This window comes from Ursus americanus, chromosome 5 (assembly GCF_024610735.1).
Source record: "Ursus americanus isolate L20-20 chromosome 5, mUrsAme1.1.p, whole genome shotgun sequence".
In the NCBI taxonomy this organism is placed as follows: domain Eukaryota; kingdom Metazoa; phylum Chordata; class Mammalia; order Carnivora; family Ursidae; genus Ursus; species Ursus americanus.
The window spans coordinates 47,545,820-47,569,803 of record NC_142131.1 but is presented as its reverse complement, the minus strand read 5'-3'; the positions used below and the strand labels follow the sequence as shown (position 1 = coordinate 47,569,803).

At 43.1% G+C, this 23,984-nt stretch overlaps 1 protein-coding gene across 3 annotated transcripts in view; it reads right to left on the bottom strand.

Moving 5' to 3' along the window:
* PPP2R2B (protein phosphatase 2 regulatory subunit Bbeta) overlaps nt 1-23,984 on the bottom strand; it is a 633,944-nt gene that overhangs the window by 256,463 nt on the left and 353,497 nt on the right. For 2 of the 3 annotated variants that reach the window (XM_087862155.1, XM_045794355.2), the window contains one exon: nt 4,771-4,964. The exons of the other annotated variant lie outside the window; for it this stretch is intronic. In XM_087862155.1, the coding sequence (XP_087718281.1) occupies nt 4,771-4,964 (194 nt within the window). The remainder of the gene's footprint in view (nt 1-4,770; nt 4,965-23,984) is intronic. 3 annotated transcript variants of the gene reach the window in all.

The window sequence follows — 23,984 nt, the reverse complement described above, 5'->3', positions numbered from 1 at the left end:
GTCCCTCCCCCCGCAACCAAAATCCTTTAATGGCTTTTGATTCATCTTTGGATAAAGTCCAAACTCTTTACGGTCAAGGCTCAACATGGTCTGGTCTCTGAATACCTCCCCAGTTTCTCTTTTGTGACATTTTATTATGAAAAATTTTAAACCAACAGTGCAATTGAAAAAAAAATTACAGTGACTATCCATTGACGGACCACCTCAGTTTTACCATGAATATTTCATACTTGCTTTATCGTGTATCTATCCATCCATCCGTCTATCCTAGCATGGATCTTTCCTGGTTTTGGTGCATTCCAAAGTAAACTGCAGATTCTGGTCTAATTTTCATCACTCTTCCTCTTGTTCCCTGTATTCCAGCCACAGGCAGCTTTCTGTTCTTCAAATCAGTCACACTATTTTATATCTCTGGGCTTTGTACCTATTGTCCCTTCTACCTGAATTGTCTTCACCTCTTGTTAATTCCTGACTAATCCTTTAGTTCTCAACTTCAAACTTTCTCTGAGAGGCGGCCTCTGGTCCCCCAAACTAAATTAGATCCACCTCCCTGCCTTATATATGATCTGGAGGCATCTTGTGCTTTTTCTGAATGTCACTTATCACAATTGGTAATTATATATTTATTTGCAGAATTATTTCATGTCTGCCTCCTGCGCCAGCCGGATACCACGTCTGTGCTGGATCACCTCTGCAGAAAGTCAACTAATATTTGTTGAAGGAATTAAAGGTGGAATGAATCAATAATTACATAATAATAATATCAGAAATCATGGAATAATAAATCTGTTCTTCCTTTCATGTGTAAACAGTATAGGTTTTTAGAGGCCTCTGCGAGAAGATGGAACTTCCTCACTGCCGGAATATAACCAGCAAGTACGCGAAAGCTAATAACTAAACAGCAAGATCCACGGCCAGTGCTCCAGCCGAGAAGAGACTGGTGGGTTTTAGTGACTTCTCTCCCATCTCCTCTAGCCATTGCCCTCAAGACCATCCCCAGTCAACACACGATCCAAGGAAAACACGTGTTTGCTATGCAAAGGTACCTATAATACACCAAGGGCATGTACCGAGGTCTAGCTTTGTGTTAGGCACTGTCTTGAGTGCTTTTCGTGTATTAATTTTTTTCCCCTGTGGCACAGGTTCTACTGTTATTCCCATTTTACAGCTAAGGAAACTGAGGACAGAGTAGTTATTTTACAACATGTTCTCTGACTTCCTCTTCTAACCAGATTGCCATTCTTGTAAACTTAGCTAGGGAAAAACGTTCATGTTGTCTGTGGCCCCATGGAAGAGTAGGAAGATTAATGTAGAAAACTCTCAAATTGCTCTAGTGGCCAGAGGGTTTTGGTCAGTTCTAACAAGTCTGAAAATAAAGAAAGAAATCCACATAGAGATCAGAGAGATTTGAGAGAGGAAGCCTTGGTTAGGGCCCTCAGAGCTCCATATCTGAAAATACCAGCAAAAACGTTATGTTGACTTTATTTCTGTAGTCATTCCACCCCCACTTTTCGTCATATGTGATTCCATATACACACGTTCAAATGATCCCTGCCAAGAATTTGACCCCAGATAGGAATATAATTTACACACAAGGATAAAACCATAGTGGTCTTCCTCCTAAAAGGAGCTGATGGTTGAAGGAAAGAAAATGAGGGAGTGCAGAATTTCTTAGTGTAAGAGCGCACGCTTCAAACGGTCTTGAGTCTGAAGGCAAGCTTTTCCCTCATCTGTGTGACCCTCACTAATTAGTAACATCTGTGGGCCTCAGATGCCCAGTTTCCTTATTTGAAATGTTAATAGCATCCACTTAGTAGGACCTGGAGATACTGAGGTGCTATATTTAAAAAGCTCAGCAAGTACATGGAAAACAGAAGATGCTCAAAGATGGTAACTTTAAAAAGTGGGGGAAAGATAGAGAAAGATCGAGGAGGGTGGTAACTTTGATGCTCAGAATAAAAGAAGAGTCATAGGAAATGTCTTTAATAAATATACATCATGCGTTCTTTTTCTTCCCCATGGTGGGAAGGGGGCGGTGTGTAGGGAAAGGAGGGGAGGGAGGGAGGGGGTGGTGGGAAGGGACAGTGGGAGGGAGGGGGAGAGGGGAGAGGGACAGAAAATAAGAGAGGAGAGCTTGGGTAAGTGTCCTTTAGCATTTGCATTGCTCTGAGCTGGCTGAACTTGCCTGCAGCTACCACTTACAATGCAAATTGAGCTTAGAGTCCTTCACACTAACTACACAGCAAAAACCTTTCAGCTTTAAATAGAATACTGCAGTGTGGAATGATCTGAGCAAAGCAAAGCAAAGAAAAATTCAGAGATAAATGTGAAGGAGATTTTGGAGAGGAAAAAAAAAAAACCACCCAAAAAACCCTTGACATATCTGGCCAGGTAGGAAAATACCAAAATATCAAGGAAGACAAAAGGCAAAGCAAAGTCTGTAGAAGGACCTAGAAACTAAGGTCAGATTTAAGAGAAAGTGGATTTAAGTTAATAAAGGAGGAGGGTACTTTGGAGGCAAGCCCTCAACAAAGAGGATTTTAACAAATAATATTTTGACCTGGTGATCTTCCAAGGTGTGCTTGGCACTTCCAAGGCATTCATCAGAAGAGAGAGGACGGACCCTTGCCCCTGTGGCCGGCACCACTGCATGAATGTTTCCTAAAATGAACAGGTTAAGACCATAGAGAACTTCCTGCTCTACCCAACTTCTGCCGTTTACACTGTCCAAGCTGCATTTTTCCCCCTTCTTCCCAGACTTTCAATAAGATCAAGTAAAGAAACCTGAAGGCATACTGAGAAATAATAGTTTTGTTTAGTTTTCAGTGTGGTGTGTGCGTATGAGAGACAGAACATTCGGAGAGGTTGATTTAGAAAGATTTTTAGAGAGTGGTCTGCTATAAACTCATGCCTCATTTTTGACTACACGAACCCAGGTATCTTAACCAGAATCAGAGCTTACAAAAATGCCATAAAATAGGACCAAAGATCAGGGTAGTTCCTGGGCCCCCGAAAGCACTAAGGAATTCCATTTTTAACCCATTTCTTCATTCTAGAGATGATACCCCCATACACATGGCCCCAATTTGCCCATTTTCCCAGCTCAGTAAGTTTCCTGTGAATGCGCTTGGAGGCATAATGCAATCTAGAAGAAAACATGAAGGCAGCCCTCTTTCTTTGTTGTCACAAACAGAAAGAAGTATCACTCGGAAAAACCAATAGACCCAAGCCCAACTTCTCTCTTGGATGACATGCTCAGACACAGAGCTAGTCATAATCTACCGGGTAACTGAGTCAGTGACAAAGCGCTTGAGACTGAGAAAGAATATCTTATAACCACCCTGTCTTCCTGCAAATGAAAAGAATCGGCAAGTATGGTGCCTGAATGGGGGAGGGACAGGCTGAACATCTCTTAAAAGCCATCTCTAAGCTCCTGAACGCCAGTCTGCTTAATCTGTCTAGCACCATGGACATATTAGGCTGGATGCTCTCCAATAATGATGATGAATGAAGAATATATTTTCAATAGCACTGGGCATTCTTTATTACCTAAAACTTACTGGGATGTTTATAGAACATGCCCCCTTTGCCCCCAAATTCTATCTTTTTATTTCTTTCAGAGTTTGAACTCTTTTAGTACCCCAACCCCATCACATTTTTCTATGACTCTTGATTTGATTAAATATTATAGAAATTTCAGTATCCAAGAATAACAAGAATTGTCTTAAATTAACATACCTTGCTATGTTTTCCTAAAGCACTTACACACACATTTTCTCACGTGGATATTACAACGTGATAATGCAACACTTTATATGAGCGGTTAAGTATAAGGCCCTACAGGTAGAAAATGAAAGCAAAAATGCCAAAGTTTTGGCATTTGAAAAAAAAATGCCTCTACTCTCTATTCACACACAAAAGGCAGAATGAGATTCCACCTGCTGACTTTCCCTGCCTGCCTGCTAACGTCAGAACAAGCTGAGAGAGAGAGAGAGAGAGAGAGAGAGAGAGAGAGCGCTCCACGACAATTTCACCTCTTGGCAAAGCTCAGCTTACTGAACCCTCTTGCTTTCTGCTGGCTGTTGATTCAGCAGAAACTACTGCTGCAGAATTCATAATGGTGATTTTAAAGGCCCCACTGATCGCATTGCTCGCCCCACGTGTCAGACTCGTTCGCTGGCTGCTGGAACGCCGTCTCCCCAGCTACCTTTTTTTATTTTATTTTTATTTCTTGCTAATGCACTTACAAGGGAAGAGGGGCTCGCCCTTTTGCAAAGAGCCTTTTGGGGTTCTGATTGTCTGAGCAGGTAACCTGGCCGGAGAGACAGACTGGCAGGAAATGAAACCATGCCCTCCCTGCAGCCACTGAGACACACAACATCATTCCGCTCAGGGGGGAAGGACCTCCGATCCTACTGGGCCCCTTTCTTATGCCCCCCCACCAAGTGCCGGGCAAACATCTTGGGGGAGGGGTCATCTGCCTTCACGGGGTCATTTTTCTAGTCGGGAGCCCCACCCTGCAAAGCCTGATCCCCGAGGGCCATTTTAACTCCCGTGGGCGCCGGGTCCACCTGCTGCTGAACGCAGGGCTCGCCTCGCGGAGCCCGGATGGATGTGGGGCGCACTGGCCGCTGCCCCCGCGGGCCGAGCCCCCGCCCCAGCCCCGGGCCCGGAGGAGTCTCCGCCACTCGGCGGGCGCCCAGCTGCCCGCCGAGCCCAGCGATCCGCAACTTGCGCCCCAGCGGCGGAATGCGGCGGGGCTGGCGTTACCTTCGGTCGCATAGCTGTGGTCGCGCAGGAAACTGTTGTTGATTTTGCGGGTATCAATGTCCTCCTCCATTGACAGCAGGCTTACTTGCGTGGGAACCAGAAGCCGGCAGACAAGTATCCATGATCCCTCCCCGCAGCCAGTCTCACAGGAGAGGGGGGCAGGGGAGCCGGTGGGACTGCACCATGGTCCGAGCCTGAGGAGGAGACGGGGAGGCGGAGAGAAAAAAAATAAAAACCCGGCAATGGAGCTGTCACCTCCTCCACTCGGGATCTCCGAGGCTGCGGCGGCTCCTCCCGCGGTGCGCTCACTCCAGCTCCAATTCCCAGCGAGGATGCTGCGCCCGGCTCCGCTGCCGCCGGGTGCCAAGATGCGCCGTGCCCCAAGGGGTCCGGGCCCGCCCGCCGCCCGGGAGGCGCTCACAAGCGGGGCTGGGGAGATGCCCAACAGGTTCCCCACGTTGGCAGCCGCTCCAAAATGCAAAAAAGGTCCCTCCTCCCCCTGGGAGAGCGGGCGGCCGCGACAAAATGGTGCCTTTCTGGACCCGAGTTGCAGTGGCGAGATGGCAGGGGCCGGATTCGGGCTGGGCCGGCGGGAAGCAGGGTGCTGGTCCCACGGGAGGGCGGCTCCGGCTGGCGGGGGCGAGGAAGGCGGCGGGGAGCTGGGCAGGGCGCTGCGGCCGGCGCCAGCGCACTCACCCTCACACCCACACGCGCGCACTCGCAGCTGCTGCCGCTGCTGCCGCTGCTGCAGGAGAAGGCTGGAGGCGGCTGGTGCATTAAAGGCGAGGCTCCTCCCAACCGCGTCAGCAGCCCCAGGACTCTTCCCCAGCAGCGCTGGTGGCCGAGGCAGAGGCTGCGGCTGCTCTCTGCTGCAGTGGGGCGCACGCAGCCGCGAACCGGCACCTGGGCAGCAAGCAGCGAGCTGGCAGGTTCACGGGAAAACCGGAGACGCGCTCTGGCAACCGCCCTCCAACCGTGCCACGCAGCTAAGGGCGGCGTTTACTCGAGCCCCCAGAGTCCTTAGCTCGCTGCCTTGCTCCGGACACCTGCGCTTCAGGACCGCAAAGAGAAGTAGATCCCCTGGGGTAGGCAGGGAGACGACCGTCAGGTCCCTTTCGCTCACCCTTGGGTTGACGTATGCGGTCCCTTGATAAAGTCCAACGGCGAGGCCTGGGGTTCGAAGCCCCAGAGAGGAGAGAATGGGAAGAAGGGTTGCCGTAGCTTAATTGAAGCCTCCTGTGCTAGGAATAGAACGCGGAGCAGGGGCCAGAACTTTTCTGCGACCACTTACGACTGCTCCATTCCCGACAGAGTCAACACCCCCTTCCTACTGTAGGCGTCTGTGTCTACGCAGACGGAGGGAAGCAAGGGGGCTGACTTACGAAGCCAGACCACATAGTCAGTCTGAAAAAGGCCCCCTTTCCTAGCCCTGTGCACTTTGTTTCGGACAAAGTGCTGCAGGGCCTCCTGTAGGTCTTGCTTGTGGAGACACAGCACCGCAGAAACCGCTTACGTTTGCTCCCAACATGGAAGCGACATGGGAGTCCTGTGCCCACAGAGAGCCACTGCTACCCGCAGGAGATTTCAAAGATCCACTTCATACCAAAAAGAGACCTGTCTCCCTGCTTCATCTAGGAGGAAAATACAGAATTCCTCCCGCCAACCCATCTATCCCCGAATTGCGAATTCGGTATTTGAAAGAAAACTTGATCACTACTGTTATGAAACCAGTAAAATCATGTATGTAGCTATCCACCTCCCTAAAAAGCCAAATTGGAAAACACATTTCCCCATTTTCCTCCTGTAGAAGGTATTCATTTCAGTGGGTGTCACTGCAGGGAGAGACACCAGCAAATGTCTTGCTCAGTTAAGCTCCACAAGTTGAACTAGATGAGCCCAGAGGGACCTGTGAGTTAATTATATACATATAATGCTTCGGCTAACACAATTTAGTAAGTATTTGAAGTTCAAAAAAAATGGGAAAACAAGTTTTTAACTGAGGTTGGGAATTGCCATCAGATTTCCACAAAGAGTGGATGCGTCCCGCAGAGGGAAAATGGCATTATCCCCATCTCCAGAAAGCGAGAGGGAGAAGAGAGTAGAAACATTCTTTGATGTAATTTTTAAGGGAAGTTCAGCTTACAATAGATTGCATTTGATTCTCTTTTGGTGGTTAAGTCTTAATACACTTGCTTGACTGTTTGTTCAAATTTCACAAATGAAATTTCAGTAACAAATGTAATCCACCCAGCATCAGTTCACGGCTGGTTCTTCTGGCTGATGAGCTGTATCCATCACCAAGTCTCCAGTGGTCAGCTCATCTGTAGTTACTCAGTTCAGCTTCCCTTGTTGTTAAGCATAATGGGCAATGGGCAAGGGGTGAGCAGAGGAGGAAAAAAGCTAAGTTCCTCTCAAAGTGGTAAGAAGACATTTTGCTTTCGGTTGAAATAACCTTCACTTGTGACAGGAGACCTTGGAATCATATATGGAAATTCTCCCCATACCTTCCTGGAATGTGGGCTAGATTGGAACAGAGCTGCATGATGAAGTGGGTAGGCCCAGGCTCATTGGCCAGGCTGTGCTGGAGGAATTTTCCACTGTAACCAATGGGAGAAATGTCCCCTCCATAGATTAAGTTTCTGGGGTTTACTAAATTTTCCCTTTCACGTTTCCTGCAGAATCCCTCCCGCATTTGTTCAATGGTACAGACAACACAGATACATCATGGGTAAGGAGACTGCGTAGTTTCAACTTTGTGGACCACTCCTTTCTACCCTGAGCAATGGGGAACTAGGTCCTGCACCAAAACCAAGAAAAATAAGGCTGTTGGCTTTGTGGTTGAACACAGTGAAATATAGGAAAGGAGGTCAGGGGGTGAAAGAAGCCTGTGCAATCCTGTGATGGTAAGAAGACCATACAGACCATTTCTCAGAAGACCTGCTGACCTTTCTATGCCTCAACATGTCAAGTTCTTTCCAAAAGCCTTTGAAATGTGCACATACCAACCTATGCTCTTTCTTCATGTTCTTGGCATTCTTCAGCATCTCAGCTCAACTGTCCCTACTTCCCTGAGGCATCACCTGACCATACCATAGTCTCTTTCTCTAGAATTTTCTGTCTCGATGTCTTTTTTTTTTGTCTTCCTCATGGCTCACTGCATTTCGTAATAGTTTCTTTATTATCGACCATTCCTACTGTATCTCTGATATTAAATGTCTGGCATTAAGTAGGTGCTCAGTTATCTTTGCTGAATAGATGTAAATATTTCTTCAATGAGTGAATAAATTACTGAACTTGTTCAGTATAACAAATATTTGCAATACTGAGGTTTAATAGCTCAATCCCTATTAAAATTCTTACCAAAAAAACCCCACACCCATTAATAAAACCTGTTGTGAGGCAGTAATTTTCTAGTTTGTAAGCTTTATTCCAATTGAAATAATTGTCCTACCCATTCCTGTATGCATTCCAAGAATATTTGTTTATTTAATATTTATATTTATATTTACTGAGCGCTTAATATATGCCAAGAATTGTTTTGGGTGCTGGGGATACAGTTAAAACAGAGTCCCTTTCATCACAGAACTGAAATTCTGTCGTCTAATTTTGCTAAAATGAGCTTTCTCAGAAACCCAACAAATGCATTATAAATCAATAGACTATAGTTAATGCTAAATGCTAAGGCTCTGATATCAGGCACAGCGGATTTTCTGACACTTATTACTGTGTCCTTGAGTAAGTTACAAGGTTCCCCCCTAAGGCATTTTTTAAACCTCTAAATTAGGGAGAGGAATAGTGTCTACTTCATGGAGTTATTGCGTGGTTTTAATGAGATAATGTATTGAATGACCCTGGAAAGAAGATACTGCTATTACTTGTTGAATATTTATTATTATCACCACTATCAATAATGAACAAATATTAAAGCACCTACTATGTCAGCCACTGGGACAGGACTAGAGACTCAGCAACATTTGTGCATAAAATGTATAGTCAGTTTCTGCTGTCATGGAACTTAGTGTCTAATTTACAGTTTATGTAAAGGGAGTCATAAGCTACAAAAGGGGCAGAAGAAGACACTCGGAAAGGCTGACCAAATTCAGGTTTGTATGTTACTCAAAAAGGTCAATTACAAATACACAGGCTTCTTAAGTTACACAGGTCAGCACAGTTCAGCACGTAGACACATTTTTTTTTTATCACCCTTGTCATGGCCCCCTCCCCCAACAGTGTCGTAGACCCTCACCCCTGTTAGGTTAGTGCTGCCTACCCTGGAACATTCCAGGTCATCCTGTCCAATTAACACATTAAATATCTACAATTTTATTAAAACCTTTGACCTAAGCCAGTCTGGAGATTCTTAATATAGGCTTTAGGTGTCAGACAGTCCTGGTTTGTCCCAGCTCAGGCATTTATGAATTTCATGACCTTTGACAAGTAATTTAACGTCTCTGGGCCTCTGTATTTGCAAAATAGAAGAAAATAATAGAAACGACTTGAGAGTATTGCTGAGTGGCTTCAGAGACAGCCTAACTGCTTAGCCCTGAAATGTCAGTTCTCCCTCCTAGCTGTGGCGTCTGTGTATCTCCACCAGTGGAGAACGGGAGATGCGCTACAAGTGGATTGTTTCTGTGAACAAAAGTGACCGAGAAACCAGAGTTTTACTACCTATTGGTCTGTCCTAATGGCAAATGAGACACTGGATACATGAAATTTTACCATCCTGCAAAAAGCCCTTTATAAGCCATCAAGTCCTATGGAATTAGAATGACCCTCCCTACGTGCAGACCTAATCATGTGTCTCTATTGTGGAATGTTCTGAAATCCCTCTCTAAGATCACTAAGCACTGAATGCCCAACCGTACGTCTCTCTGAGGCGGTTTCTGTGTTGACTGCTCAGTGGGTGAGCTCTTGAGTTTCCGGCAAGGTTTGCCGTTCCCTTTTGTGCGTGCTACTAGAACACGCACTACACCACGTGAGTGAACCTTTGACATGGCATTTAACCTGGCAAAAGAAAACAACATATCTCGCTCTTGAAATGTTGTATTAAATCCAGATTCTGCATACTTAATGGATTTCACAGAGTAGAATGTTCTTTCAATTATCCAAGAACAGTAATTTATGCAAAGAGACAGTGGTACGCTGGAGCTGCCACGCACTGGCTACTGAGAGCCGAACGTGCCGATTATACATGTTTATTTCCAGCTCTGCTGTGAGGGACATCATGTTGGTAGCTTAAAATCCAAAATCTGCTATGATAGGATATTTATATCACAGAATTTTTTTAAAAACCCTATATAAATCAGGGCTTTGGGTTTTTTGTTTGCTTTGAGAGCTGACTGTTGAATATTTTATTTAATTAATTAATTTATTTATTAATAATTGTTTATTATGTTATGTTAGTCACCCTACGATCGTTGAACATTTAGCAGCACACCCGTGGAAATGCAATACTTGCTGCTCTATCTTTCTGCTCATCCAATTCTCAATGCATAGTCTCCCAAGTTGTGTCAAATTCCAGAGCATGCCGTCACCCAACCAAACTTGAGTCATAATGCTAAAATGACTCTTAAAATCCTACCTTTACCATGAAGCTTTCCCATATCCATCAGAGTAAACCCGATGCCTTCGTTGGACCCCTCCCAGGCCGGATATGCTATTGCCATGGTAGACCTGGAAGAGACTGCCCCATAAGGGACCTGACAACATAAGGAATATCAGGTGCACACCTATTCTCAATGAATCATCTGTTTCTACGGTTCAAGCTCCACTGTCTCCTTACTTTTGCCTGGGATTTGCCTAAATGCAAAACAAAGACATCCAGTCTGCCTGATTTCATTGATAGCTCTTCAGCATGTCTCCTTAGGGTACTGATACAATGGGAGAAGAGGAACAAAAATCCAAGAGTCCAGATCTGAGAGTCTGAGAGAAAATATCCTCTTGTACCTTTTCTCATTCCGTGGTTTTAGAGTTAAGTGTATGCTGTCTTACTCAAGATAGCTTTAATTTGCATTATATTTATTCGGTATAAGGTGAGGATTTACAAAATCCCCTTGGCAATACTCAAGGAGTATTGTCTAGTTCCTGATGACATTTCTCAAAATAAAATTTCATATAATTTGAACGAGAATACACATTGGGAAATATCTTCCAAATTTCCTTAAGAGGCACCAAGCAATAACACTTTACAGAATATAGTCTAAGAAAATCATCATAGATGTGGGCAAAAATTCAGCCATAAAGTTATTTCTCAGAGCATTGTTTAGAATCATGAAAAACTGGAAACGACCCAAATGTCCAATAGTAGAATTGGCTAAGCAAATTATGGCATGTACATATAACAGGAAAGTATTGAGCCATTGGTAAAATATTAATAGCTAACACTTGCTGAGCATATCTTATGTACCAGGTGTTGTGCAAAGGGTTTTAGTAGAATTATGTCATTTAATTCTAACAGCAGCCCTTATAAGGAAAGTACTACTATCTCCATTTTACTGAAGGTAATAGAGATAAATAATACACCCAAAGTCAAGCAAATAGGAGCCTGGCGCTACATACACAAATGTGCAAGTACGCGTGTGCGCACACGTGTGTGTGTGTGTGTGTGTGTTGGGGTGGGTTGAGGCCACTCTGTTGAAAGCATGCACTACTAGATTCCGATTTGTCTCTCTCAGGAATGAATAATAGCCTCTCAGTTGAAAACCATTTACTACTGTGTTGGTGAGGTTGTGGTAAAACTGGAACCTTCGCACACTGCTTGTGGGGTTGTAGAATGGTGCGGCTGCAAAGAGTTTGACCGTTCCTCAAAATGTCCAACAGTGCATATGACCCAGTAGTTTCCCTTCTAGGTATACACCCAACAGAATAGAAAACCCATCTTCACGCCAAGACCTGTACATGAATATTCATGATGGTGGCATTATTCCCAATAGCCCCAAAGTAGAAACAACCCAAATGTTCATCAGGTAATAAATGGATAAAATGTGATGAAGCCATACAACGGATTATCATTCAGCTATAAAAAGGAATGACGTATGGACATATGCTACAACATGGATCAACCTTGAAACATACTAAGAGAAAGAAGCACTCACAAAGGACTACGTATTATGTCACTACTTATTATGGGATTCCATTTATGTGAAATGTTCAGAATGGGCAAATCCAGAGAGACAGAAAGTAGATTAGTCTGCCAGGGGCTGGGTGGGGGAATGGGAGTGAATGCTTATGGATTTGGGAGTTTCTTTTTGGCGCGATGAAAAAATTCTAAATTAGATAATGGTAACAGTTGCACAACTCTGAATATACTAATACCACTGAATTGTATACCTTTTTTTAATAATGATTTTTTATTATATTGTTAGTCACCATACAGTATATCCTTAGTTTTTGATGTAGTGTTCCATGATTCATTATTTGCGTATAACACCCAGTGTATTAAGGAGGGCACATGTTGCATGGTGCACTGGGTGTTATACGCAAATAATGAATTGTATACTTTTAAAAAGTGAATTTTTATGGTATAGGATCTCAATAAATCTGTTATTAAGGATTAAAAAAATCTCTGCTATCAAAAACCACTGTTACTTCCTGGAGTGGGAAATGTCTGATAAGAGTACAGAAAAAAATGTAGAGGTATATAATGACAAGGATAGATGTTTGTGTTATATTGTTTAAAAAAGTCAAAAAAACAGGGGCGCCTGGGTGGCACAGTGGTTAAGTGTCTGCCTTCGGCTCAGGGCGTGATCCCGGCGTTATGGGATCGAGCCCCACATCAGGCTCCTCTGCTATGAGCCTGCTTCTTCCTCTCCCACTCCCCCTGCTTGTGTTCCCTCTCTCGCTGGCTCTCTCTATCTCTGTCACGTAAATAAATTAAAAAAAATCTTTAAAAAAAAAAAGTCAAAAAAACAATATATACAGACTGGTTTCCCCTTTCCCAGTTAAAAAAAGGGTGTGTATGTCAAAATCGATTTATAAAAATACCATGCAGTGGTTATGTGTAGTTATTTTTGTCGTTCATATTTTTGTCAAAGAGAATTTAGAACATGTATTATTTTTATAATAAGAATATTTTTAAAGTATTTTTTAAAGGGGAGTGGGGGCAGAGGGAGAGGGAGATAGAGAGAAGCCCAAGAAGGCTCCATGCCCAGTGCAGAGCCCGATGCGGGGCTCGACCTCACAATCCCAAGATCACAACCTGAGCTGAAATCAAGAGTAGGATGCTTAACCGACTGAGCCACTCAGGCACCCCTAAAGGTTTTTTTTTTTTCTTTTTTAATGTTATAAAAATACTTATTTGGATGAAACCTTTTATTGGGAAGGTCAAAAGTCATTTTCTGCACAGGAGGAAACTGGGACGTGGATATAAATGTACATGCTACCAACGGCACAGAATAGCAGCTTTGTCCAACGGAAATGTAATGCAGGCCATGTTTGTTAAAATTTTTAAGTTACTGCATTAGCGAGTGAAAAGAAACAGATGAAATAATTTAATAATATTCTTTAAATGTTTTAAAAAGTTTTGGGGAAAAAGGAAATATTTTCTTTAATCTACCAAAAATATTATGATTTCAACATATAATCAATATAAAATTATTACTGATCTATTTATACTTTTTTTTTTTTATCCCACATCTCCGAAATCTGCTGTGTATCCTACACATACAGTACCTCTCAGAACTAGCCACATTCCTAGGGCTCAATAACCCCATGGGTCTAGTGGCTGCACCACAGGTATAGAGGAACTTTTCCAAAAAGTTTATTCCATTTGGGGTGCCTGGGTGGCTCAGTCGGTTAAGTGTCTGCCTTCAGCTCGGACCATGATCTCTGCTCAGCAGGGAGTCTGCCTCTCCCTCTCCCTCTCCGCCTCCCTGGCTCCTGCTCACTCACTCTCTCTCTCAAATAAATAAAGGAAATCTTTTTTTAAAAAAAGTTTATTCCATTCACAAAATGGGTTTATTATATTTTTTCAAAGAGAAATTTTTATCTCCTAAGGACTTGAATAAGATTGTCATGCTAAAACCAAAATTAATACAATGGACCTTACAACTATGTTTAAAATAATACAAACTGAATATGAAAAAGAATAGAGACACATGCACACATATACACATATATATTAAATGTAACAGTACAATTGAAGTCAATCTGCATTTTCCTCTAAAACCTGTGAGCTGGATTAATAGAGGAAAAAAAGAACCTGATTCTGAAAGTGTTAAAATGACACCATATAACAATATATAATAGCAAGAAAGGTTATCACTCTCATTGGCCAACTGCTTAGTTCGAGCCTATGGCTTCAGTTCCAGCTAGCAGAAGAAGCCATATTGCCAGATGTCACTGCCAAAAAAAGGATTTCCACAGCTGGCTATCTGCACTCTCCGATGGCCCCTGAAGGTGGAGAAATTTAAAGATACAGTGATAGGAATCTGGCTGAGAACGACTCGTTCTTTTAGACTGAATTAGAGAGTAGAATTTTGTGGCCACATGATCAATGGATTAATTTCTGAAGATTGGCTAAGTTAGATAGACCATCACCTCTCACACACACATGTGAACAGTTTTGTGTGTGCAGCCGAGCACTTCCTCCTTCCTAACGCACTCTCCTCACTGATTCCCCGGGCACCACTGTCTCCCCATCCTCCTGCTGCCTCAGTCCCTGCTCCTTCTTCCAAGCTGTGACGACTCCTCCTCTCTGCTTGATGTCTAGACGTACACACCCCCTGGAGTTCTAAGTTCTTGTATTTCTTTATTCCCAGCCCCGTCCCAGGGGACCCCATCTCGTCTCACAGCTTGCCTCTCATACGATGACTAAATCCCACACTTGGAGTTTGAGCACCAATCTTTCCTCCAAGATCTCCACAGTAGTATCACTCACAGCAGACGTGGCATGACGCCAAGTACCTACAAGGCACCTCAATCCCTAGTGCCCTCCCCCATGCCTGCTCCCCCTTCCTGTTGCTTGGTTCCTCTCTCATTTCCCACATCCTTCCAGTCCATCAGCAACTCCTGCCAGCTTTAACTTCAAAACACATCCAGAACCCAACCACTTCTTACCACCTCCGCGAATGCTACCAAGTGCCAACTACCATCTCCCATCACCATGATTGTTTCAAGACTCTAAGGAGCCTGTGATTCCTCCTTCGCCCCCTACAGAATGGTTTCTATGCAGCAGGCAGAATGGTCCTTTTAAATGCAAATCACTTCATGTCACTTTTCCGCTCAAAGCCCTTTATTGGCTTCCTACACATTCAGAGTAAAACTTTCTTAAAACGCTGGAAAGATTTGGCTTCAACTATAGCTCTGTCCTTTTTTTTTTCCCTGTTCCTTACCTGAAGTACCAACAACTCTTGTTTCAACTCCCTTCCCTACGTCTCCCACATAGACACAGTGGCGTCCTTACTGTTTGCCAAACACACCAGGAAGAGCACTCCCAAACCAGGACCTCCGCATTTGCTGTGCCCTCGGTGCTGAGTGCCTTCCCTCAGACAAGAGGAGAGCTTTGTGCGTGACTTCATTCTGGTGTCTACTCCCAGACCATTTTTGTGAGATACCTTCTCTCACCATAGAAATTAAAATAAAATAGCACCCCTCCCTCCCAGCACTCTGTTTTCCTGTACTGCTGCCTGACAGTACCTTTTCATCTGGCTTTGGTTCTATGTCAGTAGAACCTAATTTCCAGGGAGACAGGAATGTTTTTGTCCCTTGCTCTCTATCTGGCACCTGTAACAGTGCCTGGCACAGATTGGCTACTCTAAAGACCTTTTGAAAGAATGAGAGAGTCAATGTGTGTTCGCTTAATAATGAAGATCTATCAGGAGGGAATCTTTTTTTTTAATTTTTATTTTTTTAGATTTTTTTTTTATTTATTTATGTGACAGAGAGACAGCCAGTGAGAGAGGGAACACAGCAGGGGGAGTGGGAAAGGAAGAAGCAGGCTCACAGCGGAGGAGCCCGATGTGGGACTCGATCCCGGCACGCCGGGATCACGCCCTGAGCCGAAGGCAGACGCTTTAACGACTGCGCTACCCAGGCGCCTATCAGGAGGGAATCTTAATGAACAATAAACCTAGGATGTTTATATGGTAAAAAATGTGGCCTTGCCCAAAGAGAGGCCTGGCTTTTGCGGTAGGCTTCTGGGAAGTAACGTATGTCAGATCTGATAGCAATGTCTTTGTTTAGGGTGGGGGTGGCCACATTCAACAGTTTAACTGCGGGGACTGGCCACACCAGAAAGACCATGTGATTTAGGGTGGAGGATTTGGGTCATGAGCTATCGGTTGACCTGGTGATGGAGTTCAACCGTAAGGGCAATCCGTTAATCAATCAATCATGCTTATGTAATTGAACTCCAATAAAAACTCTGAACACCAGGCTTAGTTAAGCTTCCCTGGTTAGTACTACTCTATACATGTTATCATACATCAGTGGAGGGAGGTTAACGTGTCCTGAAAACCAACTATGAGTTTGGAACCCTCCGACTCTGCCCTATGCATCTGTTCCTTTGGCCACTTTTTTTTTTTTTTTTAAGATTTTTTTATTTATATAAGAAAGAGAGGGAGACAGCGAGCAGGGGTAGGGAGGGGCAAAGGGAGAGGGAGAGAACACCTCAAGCAGACTCCTCCCCCACCACCCCCTTTCCTGATGCTGGGGCTCAATCTCATGAGCCTGAGATTATGATTTGAGCCGAAATCAAGAGTCAGGTGCTTAACGGACTGAGTACCTAGTCGCCCCTCCTTTGGCTACTTTTAACCTGTATCCTTTCTCTGTAATAAATTGCAACCGAAATATAATAGCTTTCTGTGAGTTCTGTGAATCCCAGCAAATTACTGAAACTGAGGGTAGTTTTGGAGCCCCACCCCCCCAATTTGCAGTTGATGTCAGAAGTGAGGGCAGTCTTGGGAACTCTGCTCTTAAACTTTTCAGTTTGGCTAACTCTAGGTAAGGCTAAACACATAGCAAGCGAGGCTCATACTAAAGGCGGCTTCCAGATCAGTAGGTCTAGCTTACCATTTTGCTGACGAGAAAACTGGAGCCTAGTGCAAAGAACTGACCTGCCCAGATCCCCCAGCAACAGACTGTGAACATGGACCCTGGCGTCCTGGCTCCCATGCTCACCCCTCTACATTGACTCTCCTCCACTTTTCCCCTCAACATACTGCTTTCTCTTAAGAGGATAAATAGAGAGTCGTTGGAAATTAAGTTGGCTTCACTCCCCAGAGCTCTGAGGTCACTATCAAGGGCAGAAATCACTACTACTGTCTTTCAAAAGTCATGGGGGCCAGCCCTGAACAAAACTTCAGTAACAGAGCTCCATGCTCTTCTTCATCCTCATTATCTCCCTTTTTCTGCCCTGAAGTGGGCCAGGTGGAGCTGCACGAGGGGCTGCATCAGTCCTCCGGCTCCTCAGCGGCAGAAGTCTGGGAAGGAAGCCTCTACGCTCACGTGGAAGCAGCACAAACCACCCTCTGCCTACACTACCACGTTCTGCCACTGTCCCCCTCTTTGGAAGAAAACTTCCAAGTATACGCATTTTGGGAAGCTACAGGATAAGTTTACCACATGATAAACTTAGCCCATCACTTGGGAAAACATTTTGATAAGTTCAAAGTGTTACGCAGACAAGGTTAATACCCTAGTTGTTACTGTACTAATGAGATAAGACAAAGAAGCTGAACTCAAGAGCCAGATGGACCTTGAACTTGTAAGCAAGTCTATATATATTTTAGAGCTCAATAGATATTTATGGAATAAATACAGAGTGAAAATAATTATATTGAACATGTCTCAAGTAGAGACCCTGTAATTTCCATTTGGCATCTGACAGGGCTATAGGGTGAACAAAGTATGATAAATGAAATTTATGAATTTACATCTGAAAAGGAGCATAGGCCTTGAGCAGTGACTTTAACATTTTAGGGTCACAGATCTTTTTGAGAATTTGATGAAGGTTTGGACTCTCTCCCCAGAAAAGAAGTGTAGTTTAGAGCACTTTCTGCTTCCAAATGCTGACTCACTGTGTCTATTTCATGCACAGGAAAAGGAATGGGGAAAAAAATCCTGGGACCATAGAAAGGTCCAAAATTAAATACAAGTTTAGAATTACAATGCCATCACCTCCCATGCATATTTTTGTATGGAGAATAATAATAGCTCTCACATATATAGCACTTAATAGTAATGCTGTAAGGCCAGATGTGAGACTCCTTTCTAAGACGGGTCAGTAAATTGTAAGAGGCAAATGGTCAAATGCATGACTTTTGAGAAAAAGACTGCTTAAATTCCAATCCTGGCTCTGCTATTTCCTAGTCGGGGAACTTACTTAATCACTCTGTGCTTCAAATTTCCTTTGCAAAACAGTAATCATAATAGTATCTACTTCATAAGGTTGTTATAAATATTAAATGGGTTAATATATATAAAATATTTAGAACAGTCCACAGCATATCACACACACCCAATCAGTGTAGCTGTTGGTACGAGTCACTGCATACTGTCACAATTATATGCTCCGTTGCTGTCCACGTGGATGCCAGATTTATTCACTTTTCCAGTTCTCGTTCTTGAATTGTTTTGGCAGCTCTGCTTCTTCTCCTCCCACCCCACCCCTTTCTCAGGCGAACTCAGAGCCAAGGTTTCATTACAAGGGAGTATCAAGCCGTTTATGTCAGCAGCTCATCATGAAGATATATGTTCATTCAACATCAAACATTTTCTACCTGCCTACTGTGTGCTCTGTACCAGCCTTAAGTGTTGGTTAAGGAACTCACAACTTGATTGCAGAGATAAATGCTGATATTCATGGGCAAATAAGAGACTCATCAAGTGTCGGCTGACCACAATATAAGAATGTACAGACACCCAGCTGAGTGAGAACAGCCCCCAAATGTAAAATGGACTATTAAAACACCTGTGCTGAAGTCTGACGGAGGACTAGCTACATAATTTGTGGGGCCTAATCCAAAATAAAAACATGGGGTACTTGGTTGAAAAAGTATTAGGGGTTTCAAGACTGACAGCAGAGCGCTAATCCAATCATGGGGCTCTGTGCACCTGTGCATGCCTTGGAGCTGGCCCTGCCCTGAAGGATGCCAGGATGCAGGGGCCTCACAGAGAGATTCCAGCCTGCAGCAGACTGGCACTTCCTGGGTGTCGTGTGCATTTCTGCTTCTGTGTTTTTTCTTGTGTTTCTCCTCCTAACTAAAAAGGTTTTGCTTATTTCCCAACCTACGCAAATGCTACATATCTTTCAAACTGCAGTTCTCAAGTCTTAGCTTAGAGGGAATATGACAGAAGGCAAAGAGCCCTGGGGTTGGAGTGAGAGGAGCTGAGGCCAGGTCTGCCTTTCACCAGCTCTGGAACAGTAGCCAAGTCTCTCCTCTCATACTCGCCTGGGGAAACTAATTTTAAGTGTCTCACAGGATGATGGGAGGATCAAAAGGCATCACCAATACAAAAGATTTTTGGAATAAGAATTTCTCAGGTTGATCAAGAGCTTCATAACTTTTTTGATAAAGGCTTCCCTAACTTGTACCAACAGCAAGTCGTGCTTGCTCTAAGTGAACACACACACACGTGTCCAAGCACATATGTGTCCTTTCCACTGCTGCCTCCTATTGAATTTGTGATCTTACCCTCTCATTTAACTTCTTTAGGTCATCAGGCATTCATACTTTACACCTCCCAATCCATGCTCCTCACTAAGTGAGCACGATCTTCATAACTCATCGATCTGATTCTCTCATTGTTCTAAACCCTTGTATGGTTCCCCATCCCAAAACCCAATAACACCAAAGTATCGGTGTCTTTTGGGGTGTTAATCAGTGTTCTGGGAGAAGAGGTGTGGAATTTGAGAAAAAATAAAATCACAATGTATGCCTCTCTTGTACATTTACAATGCACGTTGAAAAGGTCTGAGAAGTCCTATAATTAGGAAGTTAATTTAACTTTGTTTAAACCAGAATTCTTCATATTAATTTGACAATGTTAACATCCTACAAGAAACTTTGGCTAATGCTGGCTTGTAGGATGACGAACAAACTCTTCAGCTTGATTTATTGCACTCCCATAATCCCTAAATTTCTAGTTCATTTATTGCCATCCCCTTCCCAAGTCCTACGCTCCAGGAGCAGTGGGCCATTTCCAGTTTGCTGAAGAACTTTGAGCTCTGTGTCTGCTATGCTCTCTGCCAAAACTGCTGTCCACCACTCATCCCTCCACTTACGCCCTGGTGATCTGTTACTCAATAGGGCCCAGCTCAATTGCCCTATAAAGTCTTCTCTGACATTCTTGGTAACTACATTGTCTCCTAATTTCAGTAGTTAACTGCTTCTGTGGAGTTTTACACCTAAAAATAATTGCTGATGTTTACTGAACATCTTAGTGTAGTGTAGGTAATCCTACAAGAGGATTAAAATATGCCTACTTTACACATCAGAAATACACAGATGAAGAAACTCACTCATTTTTCTGTGTTTTCTATCTTTTGAGTGGTACTCACTGTTCACCTAGTTGTCCAAACCAGAAACCCAAAAGACATGTTTAACACCTTTCCCTCTACCCTACATCTAGTCAGATGCCAATTCCTATAAATTCCAGCTCCCTGGAAGCCCTAAAATCTGCCCCCAACTATCCATTCATATTACCTTTAGTTTAAGTTGGGCCATTACCTCCCAGCAATTCCTGCAGTAGCTCCCTGGCAAATCTCCCATTCTCCATGTTGATACAAGTACCACCATCCTAAAGTTCTGATTATGCCAACTGCCCTGCTTAAAGTCATTGAGTGGCTTCTCCCGACTCTTAGAGGGAAAAAAAAATCCAAGACCCTTAGTACAGCTTAAAAGACCCTTTAGGGACTGGCTACTGTCTACTTCTTCACCTTCGTTTCATCCAATCAGGATCTCACAGTCTACACTGGAAGGTCCAACGAGCCTCTCAAAATTTCCCTGGCCTTGCCAAGCATTCCTTTGTCTCTGGACCTTTGAACACAGTTTTTCTTCTCAAAATTACCTTCCTTCTCATCCTCACCTTGTACTCCGCAAGCTTCCTAAATATAGACTGAGGTTCGTGCTCTTCTTCTGTGACCTCATCCCACCTGGGCATCATCATCTGTGGGACCTGTGAGATTTCTGGGACCAGGGGCTGTGGATTTACTCTTGTATCTATACCAAACGTAGGGCCTGCCACAGAGTAATGCCGGGAATAATCATTTGTTGAATGCCTGAACGAATTAAAGAATACATAAGTGGATGAATGCAAGCAACACTAAAAGGGCAGCTTGGAGAATTAAAAGAGAAGGGATTTAGAGCTTGGTTGCACCTCTCTGTTTGCCTTTGTCCTCCACATCAAAATTCATTGTCCTTTCAACGCTCCACAAGCACCTTTTCACTCCAACTGCAGGGCCTTTGCGTTTGCCGGGAATGTTCTTTCCCTTTCCACCCACAGTTAACGCTCCTTATCCTTCACATTTCAGGTTAGTCATCCTTTCCACAGGGAAGAATTCTTGCCAATGTAGACCAAGTCAGCCCCTCTACTACGTTATCCTCGTGGCACTGTGTGTCTTTCCTCCATCCTTCTCACTGCAGTGTATTTCTGTATCTACGTCTGTGATGGTTCATTTAGTGACTGCTTTCTTCAGGAGACAGTAAACTCCACAAGAGAACCATGTCTGCTTCTTATTCACCAGTGTGTTTCCTATGCCTAGTACCGTGCCTAACACACAAAATAAAAGTTTGTTCAATGTATCCATGAATTAAAAACTCAGTGTCTCACCAGCAGTTTGTTGGCTCATTTCACTACTGTACATATAGCCGGGCTTGAAAAGAAATCATTGTTTATTAAATGAAAGACTAGAACTGATTTTCTTTCTCCAGTTTATAAGTAGTTGTTAACTACTATGCTTGAGGTGCATAAATTCATTCCTACAAATTTAACAACATTTGTGTGAGTCCATACCACCTTGTAATACGCTTATATGTTTATAGCTTCCCTTGAAAGAAATGTGAATGTTATCAGAAGAATCTGACCTCTGCTGGATCCTGGACTCTACCTCGTTAGGCAAATAAGGAACTGTAAGTCGATTTCTCACAGGAAAGGACAAGAGCTCTAACTCACAGATACCACAACGCGCACATAATTGGGAGATGTCAAAACCTGTCATGTCATAGATTAGCCAGTGATTCTCCAGCAAGTAATTATTAAAATGGCAAAACAAATAATCTTTTGGAGTCATTACTGTTTGTCAATTCATTGGGTATAAATAGTACTGACTAGGTGGCAGCCTGGCTCAGTTTTTTAATACATTCAGGGCTGAGCAAAATGAAATGAGCTTAAACAAAGGCAGAGGGCCTGAGAGAGACATTAAAGAAAGCTAAGCCTACGGCTTGGGGAGTTACACAAACTTGGATGTGTCCCTGAAGTGCTCTTTCCCCTTATTTTAAAGAAGATGGTAAGCAATTACATTTAAAGGCTGTTTACCTCCTGATCAAATCAGGTGCCATTTGACGGTGCTTACCACCTGCCAGGTATTGGGCTTATGTCTTTACGTATACATTATCTCTCTCTCTCTCTCTCTCTCTCTCTCTCTCTCATCCACCCGAGAAGGGAAGTATCATTAGTGCCATTTATCATTGAGGCAACTGAAACTCAGAGATGTTATCTTACAGCAAGCAGAATGGGGCAGATCTGGGATTTGAATCCAGTTTTACTTGGCTTTTAACTAACAACTCCATAATGGTTTCATTTACATTTTCCCATGGAAATCTCTGTTTAAGGTCTTTTACCCAGTAAGTACATACTTAATATCTGTCAAAAAACCAAAAAGCTATAATCCCCATAATTCTTTGAAAAGAACACCTAAACAGTTAACAGAATGATTTTTCTCTCAAAAAATTTGCTCAGTTTGAAGTGTCCTGTAATGGTGAGAGTTTATGAAACTATAAAGAAACCCTTGGATTTTTTATTGTTGAAAAAAATTTAAGTCCTTTTCTGTGTTTTCTGGTGATTCACTTCTTTATTACTCAGAACACTATACACCTATCCATTGAGTACTGACTACTCCAGATTTAAAGGCATAAGGGGGATTTAATACCTGAAAACAGAGAAACTTGGTAAAATTGGGAAAGAGTGTAGGTTCCAACTGTCAAAGAAAGCTTTTCTACTATAAAACAAAGTTGTAGAGGGCATCTGGGTGGCTCAGTGAGTTAAGCATCTGACTCTTGATCTCAGTTCAGGTCTTGATTTCAGGATCATGAGGTCAAGCCACATGTTGGGCTCCATGCTGGGTGTGGAGCTTACTTAATAAATAAATAAGTAAATAGATAGATAAATAGATAAATAAATAAATAAAAGTTGCAGAATGTAGAAGTAGACCCCTGAGAGGGGCTGGCTTTGTCTCTTAAGAAGGTAATGGTCTTTCTCAATTTAGGAAAAGCAGAAAAAGAAAATTAAGGGTAATAGTGAACTGAATATATATTTATCATCTTTTTTTCCCAAGATCTCTTTTAAAATACAGTAAAGGAGCAAAGCAGATGTGATCTCACAACAATCAAGAGAGTATAGGGTGGGGGCATTAAGTGGACCATGGATTTCATGTTTCTGGGAGAAGAAAAGCACTGATAGAAGGACAATGATGATGAAGGGGAGAAGGGACATAAGGCAAAATAGAGCAATTATCTACCTTGCAGAAACCTGGAGAGGTTCAGGACTTAGCAAAACCAAAATGGATGTAAGATGGAGACCAACAAATAGAGGGGATGCTAAAATAAGATACAGAGAAAATTTGATTCATCTGTCCTTCATCCCCACTGTTTAACTCCTCTCTCTACTTCACCCAGGGAGGATACAATAGAAGGTTCTCCCCTTTGAAAAAAATTTGAACAGTTTGGGGTAGACTAAGGTGGTGAGTAAGGGAGTTGGGTGTCCAAAGTGAAATGTTCTACATGCTGGCATTTAAAGATTCCCAAATGCAAGGTCATTTCCTTGCCTGCTCACTCTACTATGAAAGCACCCAGTGATAAATCCTATTCATGTTCATTCAACTGTTCTACTGATTCATTCTCACATATGACAAGGCAATGCAAGATCACCTAGATGATTGAGCAAAAGGTACAATACAAAAAAAATCAAGAAAAACATAAAAATAGATACTGGTGGACATAGATATACTACCAGGAACATAAACAAATAAATACTAATTAGCACATGCAGAAATACTA